The sequence below is a fragment of the Cottoperca gobio genome, chromosome 9 (genome assembly GCF_900634415.1).
Source record: "Cottoperca gobio chromosome 9, fCotGob3.1, whole genome shotgun sequence".
In the NCBI taxonomy this organism is placed as follows: domain Eukaryota; kingdom Metazoa; phylum Chordata; class Actinopteri; order Perciformes; family Bovichtidae; genus Cottoperca; species Cottoperca gobio.
Genome location: NC_041363.1, coordinates 17,785,288 through 17,793,416, shown reverse-complemented (window position 1 = coordinate 17,793,416; position 8,129 = coordinate 17,785,288). Strand labels below are relative to the sequence as shown.

At 40.0% G+C, this 8,129-nt stretch overlaps 1 protein-coding gene across 2 annotated transcripts; it reads right to left on the bottom strand.

Moving 5' to 3' along the window:
- Nucleotides 1–220: 220 nt before the first annotated feature.
- Nucleotides 221–6,331, bottom strand: fsta (follistatin a). Of its 2 annotated transcripts, none has more exons than XM_029440383.1 (6): nt 6,181–6,331; nt 4,788–4,985; nt 4,376–4,594; nt 4,003–4,227; nt 3,240–3,470; nt 221–1,375 (listed from the first exon to the last, which is right to left on the bottom strand). In XM_029440383.1, the coding sequence occupies exons 1-6, from the start codon at nt 6,269–6,271 to the stop codon at nt 1,287–1,289; spliced, it is 1,053 nt and encodes a 350-aa protein (XP_029296243.1). In that variant the 5' UTR covers nt 6,272–6,331; the 3' UTR covers nt 221–1,286. The 2 variants fall into 2 exon arrangements, with proteins under 2 accessions (XP_029296243.1, XP_029296244.1); XM_029440384.1 differs by having other exon boundaries at nt 4,794–4,985.
- Nucleotides 6,332–8,129: the final 1,798 nt, after the last annotated feature.

Below are 8,129 nucleotides of genomic sequence, written 5' to 3'. Positions count from 1 at the left end.
AAGAGGATTGATTCCACAGTATAACAAGGATTTGTAAAACCCCTCATGGTGAATAAATGTATGTCATGTCACAGTATACTGTATATTGCTCAACCCTAGACTGTATGTAAGTCAAAAAGTTTGATTTAAGTTCAACTTCTTCTTTGAATGCACACATGCATTGATATTTTTGACATGTTTAACTACATGCTATTCACAAATCAATAATACAACAAAAAAGTATAAGGAAAAAAACTTTTATTGTTTCACTCTTCATATCTGTACAAATACCATCAAACTTTGTATGTACATATGACATTTACATAAAAAATACAAAACTATATATTCATAACAGAATTTTGTATTTCTCTTGTGATGTTTGAAAATAAAAATGCATTCTGAGAAAAAAACAAAAACAAAAAAACCAACAAAAAGAAAGAAAGTGATGAAGTCTGATATAGTGTTGAGTACTGCAATACGTTAGTCCTATTTTAGCTCTGCGAGAGCAATACGGAGCTCATTGGCAAGAAGACAGCACATAAATGTTAATGGCACATTGTTTCCAAAATAATCAAGTATCGTCCAAAACGTACCTCTAATGTGGTGAGACAAAGTAAATACTATTGAATAATGTCTAAAGTTGTCTTAATGTGGAAACAAATCTAAAGGGCTAAAACTGAAGAGCAACCAAAAAATAAGAAAAGAAAAACAAATGGCTCTTTTTTTCTTTCCATTTCATCACTGCTGTGTTACAACTTTTACAATGCTCTTATGCAAAACCATTGAGATAATCCCTTTGGTCAGTTATTATGAGTTGTAAACAAACCAGAAACACTTCTGTACATAAAATGATTGATATATTCCCAATAAATAAACACACAGCCTAAACATGCATTTACGTATGTGTGACATAAACATCTGTGATAGAGATTTGACAGAAACAAGCAGATTTGTACAGCTCAGGGAACGCAATTTACAGCTTGAAGAGGACTTATACTTACACGGTAACATGACAAATAAATAACACTGCTTCTCTTTGGACAAATATATTTCTTCATGATAAAAAAAAAGTAAAAGGGACAACAACAAAAAGGGGGAAATGAGTGGTAACACAATATATCATAGTAGATAGTAAGCCTGACATTGTAAATGTATAAATTATAAAACACAAAAAAGTATAAATAAACGTCTAGCAGACTGAACTATATGTATACTTCCTTTTTCTTTAAAAAATAAATAAGCATACACATAATGTACAGTATGGACATGATTCCTTGCCCTAGGACTGTTCCCCTAGTGATGGGGGCCTATCCATCCAGTATAGAAGATATATGGACATAGGCCATGTAGTCTGAGTCCTCATCTTCCTCATCCTCCTCCTGGTCTTCTGTAATGGCTATATGGGAGAATATATGGTAGCTGTTGTATGAATATGGACCACAACAGCGCAGAATATCACTGTATGTTCTTAAAAAAAAAGCTCACAGCAAAGCCACTGGCACACAGCGTCCCTTTTGTTTCTTATTGTGTGTGTGTGTGTGTGTTATCTCTGTCGAAGGGTCTATGTATCGACAAATACTGTGGCATCCTCAAATATGCAACTTCCGTTTACATAATCTAGCAAATCAGGGCTGCAACAAGAGAATAAAGTGGGACGATGGAAAAGAGGGGTGCATGGGAGGTTTGGGGGGGTCACAAGGTGGGTTAGGGGGGCTGGTTGGCAGGTATGGGGCACTGGGGCTGATGGTTCCAGTGGCTCAGGTCTCTTTTGGGCAGATTCCTGAAAGCAGACACACTCAACACAGAAAAGTGCTCTTGTGTTCTCAGATTTGCTAGTTACTTTGCTCGGATTATTATATTCTGGCTCAAACGTACAGGGAGGGAGGACTCTGTGTCACAGCCTGGCCTTAGCAAGCAGGTCAGAGATCATCAACACAGTTCTGAGGTATTTTCTTTTCTTTTTACGGAAGAGATTTACATCGGACACGTAGAAAAAGCAACAAAAAAAAAGCACAAGAGTGACAATCCAAAAAAACAAAACAGGCAGTCCCTCATCAATCCAAATGGATTTGTAATTTCTGATACATATTCTGGTAGACAACACATTTAGTGGAAACAGCACGACCAATCAAAATGAGCTGGTAAATTTTTTTTCTAATGATGAGATGAGAAGAGAGCGTGGTTCTACGAGCTACCTATCCTGCACACTGTAAAGTATCATATTTATATTTAGCTCATAAAGTGATCATAAAGTTGGTCCCTTGTATTCCATTGCATACCTTAGGCACATCACAGTAAGGTACTCAGTCAGGAGAGAGAAGCTAACAAGGAGACACTTTTCTACATAGCAATTTGGAATGTAAATGCAATACTCCCTTGAGGCTGTTGTTTAATTTGATAATTTGCCCCCAGATTTGTGAGTGCATGAATGAATCACTCTGGTCTACTGATAAGTCTTTACACGAATATCAACGTTAAAAATCCATCGTTGTTATCACTAACATGGCACCAATGTTACAATCACCTTATGCACATCATATGATTCAAAAGTATTTTGTTCTTTTTGACATGTTGGCAGTGTGGTGTATGTCACAAGAGGCAGTGCATTTTGAATTGATTGATTACAGCCAAAAGGAACAAAAAGAAAAAATTATACAAAAACACAAATACACCATTACCATGAAATTAGCAATGAGACCATGGAATTTACAAGCTGTAAAGATATGACCACTATCATAAAAAAACATTGCTGATTTTAAAAAATGGAAGAGATTTCAGGCAACCAGCTCCTGCAGGTCACTAGTATGATCATAAACTGAACTAGAGTTTTGAATATCAGGATTGTTCCACTGCAGACAAAATTAGTCTCTTTTATAATTTGCGTTAGTTTAATGGAGTTAGATTTTCCAAGACTCAAACATGGAGTCTGCTGACATATATAGTTATGCTTTTTCATTCAGCTCTCTGTTATTTTGTTTCGCAGAAGAATTGAAAATAGTAAAATTTAAAACAACCAACAAGAACACAAGAACAAAAGCCAGCGACAAAGACAACGTCATGCAATTTCTTCTATTCCCAAGTCCTTTCTGCTTGCTTAAGCTGTGCTTGGTGGTGTGGGAGTTTGGGGAAAGTTGGGATGGGGGACACTTTCAGAGGAGGTTTTTGTTGGGGAAGCAACATGGAATATTGTCTTTTTGCTTGGAGGGAGGAGGGCATTTTGTTTCTTTCTTTTTTTCATATTTTGCTTGTTATTTACTTACAGTTGCAAGATCCCGAGTGCTTGACTTCCAGCAGCACCTCCATTGAACAAGCAGCTTGCTTCATGGCACATTCACTGGGATATGTGGTGTTGTCGCTGGCACACACCGCCTCATCCGTCCGACTCTCTGGACAGGTCTCATCACACAGCGAGCAGCGTCCACGGCTCATCCGAGCATCCCACAGACACTTTTTCCCGGCGCTGCACTGGATGTCCTCACACGACTTGGCCTCTAGAAGGAGAGAGGAAGAAGTGAGCACAGGGGAACTTTTTGATTAAATGGATTATCATGAATGTCTTTCAAGCAGGATCAGATGACTGCTGAGATTTTGGAGATCTAAGCTAGGAATAAAAACTAAATCCTGTTTTATAGGGTTGGGGTATGCTTTAGTTTGTATTCAAGGCTTGGATAAGAATCCATCTGACTCAAATATTAACTTGAAGCATGTCTTCATGGCCCCCAGCACTCCCCTGTTTTGCTCTCTTTCTCCCTCCCCCTCTACTTCCCTCTCTCCCATATGGGATAGTGCTGCCAACATCAGGAAATAATAAGATGTCTATCATTTCTTGAGCAAACACAAGTAACTACCAAACACACTCTCTCTCTTTAAGACCCCCTCATCAGTGGAATGTTGGCAAAATGGAACAGTGAATAACTGCAGAGCTGGCCAGGAAGAAAATGCACTCAAACAACAAACAATAAGTCAGTGCTGGAGGCGCTCTCGGGGAGTCTCACACTCTCACGTCTCTAGTTGCCGACTTACTGATGCATTTTCCCTCATATGCCACTCCAATAGATCTGCCGAGGAGACAGGTAGCTCTTCTCAGGTGACACGCGCTGGCATAGATGATCCCGTCGTTTCCACACAGGTACTGCTCAGGCGACGTCACCTCGGGGCAAATCCGATTACACGTCACACAATATGCGTTATTTGTCTGGTCCACGACGCATGTGGAGCTGCCGGGGCACAAGACGTCACGGCACGTTTCTGTCGAGACAAAGAAATTGGAAGATTTCGTGAGACAAGACACGAAATACAAGAAAAATAAAAACAAACCGCTGGATTCTTGGCACATGCAGCTTTAAGAAATGTGGAATTTGCAGGTGGGAAGGATTTAAAAACAATATTTACTTACTCTTGCACTTTCCCTGGTACTGCACGTCCAGATCAGGGTGGCCTTTACATTTTGCCTTCAGCAGTGCGCATTCGTCTTTGTAGGTCTTTCCATCGGAGCCGCAGACCGGTCCTTTCCAGGTGATGTTGGAGCAGTCTGGTGCGCACACGCAGCGCGGCTTGCTTCTTCTGTTCATCTTGCACCTCTTCCCTGGCCCACAGTCAACATTATCGCAGGTTTCTAAAATAAAAAGTCTGTGTTAGGTGTTGCTGGGGAGGATATCGCCCTTGTGCGTACATTTACTCGCATAGAGCACACATTACATGTATAGTTTACGCACTTTGGTATGCATAAATCAGATCAGGATTTATTAAATGAAATAACTGAGGGGGAGGGGGGTGTATTATGGGAAAACGAAGGGAAATGAGTGCACCTCCACCTTTGCAAGGTATGCAATTGGGAGCTCCGCCATTGAAGATCATCCACCTAAAGAGCGTGCTGTTGGGGACGTCCTCCTCGGTCCAGGACGTCCCTAGTCTTCCACTCCGACAGCACTCCTCCCTGCTCATCCCGGGCATGTAGAGCACCTGGCACCTCCCGTTCTTCCCCTGCTGCAACCAGCAGTTACCAGCTGTAAACAGAAAAACAAAAAAAGCTCGAAATGTCGCATGTTGAACGTGAAACCGCTGACCCAGACGCACTAGACACACACGCAGCCCGCATTATCCGAGACGCTCCCTCCCTCCCTTTCGCCCTCCCGGCAGTATTTTGTCTGATTCTTTTTTCTTTTTTTTGTGAGACTGTTAAAACTTGCCTATCCCATCTGTGACTGACAGTCCTTACAATGAAGCCACAAACCAAAAAAGTAAGAAGAATCTTTAAGGGGGGGGGGGGGGGTTGTCCTTTATTCCTAGAGCCTCCTTGTTATCACTGCACAGAAAGTGGAGCGTCTAGACGGCGTTAAATAGCAGCCAATCTCCTTCAGAAAACCACGGTCTTTAGCTAAACACACCACCGTCTACAACGCCTCAGAACAATATCCCAGACATGCACGCACCAGACAATGCCTTCCATATTATCAAACCAATGTAAAGTTTATTTTAAACATGTAAAAAAATAAAAAATGCAGAATTGTTTCCCTATTTCCTTGATGCACATATATAATTTGATCCAGACAACAGCAGGATGTCTGAACCGAACCAGACCCACATGACATGAAGTGTTCATGAGCTGGTGTGGTGTGTTCCTCAAATGGAAGACAGATTGTATTATATATATTTCAACTATAAGCTCCCGAACGAAATGATAGGTGCAAAAGTCTCCAGTTTTATCTTCTTTTTTTAAACTAAATATTTAAAATTGCAACAACGAAAAAAGCCATTTTTGCACACAATTCTGAGTGAATGTGTGCGGGAAATAAATAAATAACACGCCCATGAACTCACAGTGGATATTCTGAAGTTTGTTACAGGATTAACGACACCATCGTGAGACACTAAACGCTCATGCAGAAGTATCAGAATATGCTCAGGTATTGTGGAGAGCTGGCGTTGCCACCAGCACGGCGTGGCGGCTTTCAGAGTGTGCGCCTGGCGAGGGCTGCAAAACTTGCCATATTCTCACTTTGAAGTGTCCCATATGGCACCTGTTTTATGGACGCTTTACGCACGCACTGTCTGATGCGGAGAGAATTTTATCAGCGGGAAAAAAGGAAACACACTTTGAAAAGTTTCTCGGTTGCAGCAAGTATCCGACACTCGGCTGACAGCATGTCGAAGTTTTTCAAAAACGGAAAGAATTAAAGAAAATTGATGAAGAGAGCTTACCTTGAACTTTTTGATGTTCCATGAGGTGACAAAGCCATATGAACAAGAGAAAAAAGCCCGGGTGAAGGTGGTGTTTCAGCATCCTAAACATGATGGAGAGGCAAAGTGATCTACGTATTTGACACAGGCAGCGCAAAAGTAATCTTCTTAAGGTGGCAGTGTTGAATAAGTGTCAGTCTGAAAATGCAGCCTCTCTTTTTAAATCTATAAGGGGTCTCGGGTTGACTGTCTCTGGTGGGCGGTCTCCTCTTCTGTGGGGGTGGGGAAAATGTTTTTTTCTTCTTACCAAAGTTCCTTCAATCCCAATCAGGTGACATCGTTACAAGCAACTTTCTCTTGCCACATTAATGAAAGAATATGACGATATGTCTGAAATTGTGATAAAACTCTGCAATTCGGAATTATGCTTATTTGCTGTCAAACAAAAACAAACACAGCAGATCAGAAAACATGTGTCAGTTGATATGAAGTCCTGTTTTGATAGCGAATACTAATATCAATGTGTAATTTTAATCGTTTTTTGTTTTTTCATCTTATTATCAGAGTGAAGTGGACAGCTCGTTTTTACGCATGCCTTGGGTATGCGCCTTTAATAATAATGATATTATTATATCTTTTTATTATTAATAATAATAATAATAATAATAATAGTAATAACAATAACAATAAAAACAATGAAGGTCATTGTTACTCATATATCAAAGGCCTTTATTACTGTATGATCAAATAGGCCCACAGCCAACATGCCTATCCGGGCATACCATCAGTCCTTCAAATTAAGGGTAGCCTACTACTTGTTGGTAACTGATATTTTTTCCACCAACTGCAGACAAAAGTGTAAATCTTTTGATGAGAGTTGCCTTTTAGAATATATCCGAGCCCAGACAATAATAGAATTCATAGTAGTCCGCAGCCGCACTGCTAATATTAGAACAGACAGTTGTTTGGGTTTCTCTCCCGGGTCAAGCTTTTAAATATAATCAAACCTGTTTCCGAAGAGGCTTCAGACAGAAGAGCGGGGTGTTGCATTTCATTGAATGAAACACACACACACACACACACACACACACACACACACACACACACACACACACACACACACACACACACGGCTCTCCACTCACTGACGCACAGGCTGAACTCCGTCAGAAGTCCTTGCGCGACCTCTTCAGCGGAACTCTGGTTACAGCAAAGAGCAAAGTGTCTGCTGTGTGAATCAGACACCAGGGAGTTCATTATCTGTCGACCAGGAAGAAGACAATGGAAAACCTTTCTTTTTAATTCAAGTGAATACCACTTAATCTACAAAATATGAGAATACATGCAATCGAAATTGTGCAATATTCCCATGTATTAAGAGCTGTAAGTGTGGCTGTACTGAAACAATTTAGACAACATGCTCATAACATACTAGGCTACTAGTCCTATGTCTTTCTAATTGTTTCTGAAGTTTGTGTGCTATCCATCTAACTATTCATGTTAGTTAATTTTCATTGACTGGACAATAACTTTATTTTTATTATTTATTGTATTACAAACTACCATTATCACAAAAAGAGTATAAGAAGCCATGAAACACAAGAAATAAAGTGGTTTTACCGCAAAGAAAAACATCATCATGCAATCTAAAACATGTTGCAATCATATTCCCCTGCTACCAGTTATTCATTAGGACCACCCACCTCCTCTCATCTAACACCAAAGGGAGAATGTTTTGATTTGTAGAGATAGACAAATTTCATGTCATGTAAAAAAGAAAGAAAATAAGTATTGCAGCATTTTCTATGGTGTACCGTGATACAATGATTAAGTTCATGTTACATACAAACAGCTGTGCTCAAGAAGATGAAACAGAAGAGAAGAGAGAAGACGTGTTAATCATCAATTTACAGGGCAGCTAACAGATTACATAACATGCTTTAATTTATAATCAGAAACAGCAGTCAGTT

What these genes read in the sequence shown, in the direction of transcription:
- fsta (XM_029440383.1), bottom strand. Translation starts at nt 6,271, where the DNA reads ATGTTTAGGATGCTGAAACACCACCTTCACCCGGGCTTTTTTCTCTTG. An exon ending in GTACCAGGGAAAGTGCAAGA is followed by an intron (nt 4,228 to 4,375) that starts GTAAGTAAATAT and finishes TTGTCTCGACAG; the next exon opens with AAACGTGCCGTGACGTCTTG. An exon ending in GCACTCGGGATCTTGCAACT is followed by an intron (nt 1,376 to 3,239) that starts GTAAGTAAATAA and finishes TCTCCCATATAG; the next exon opens with CCATTACAGAAGACCAGGAG.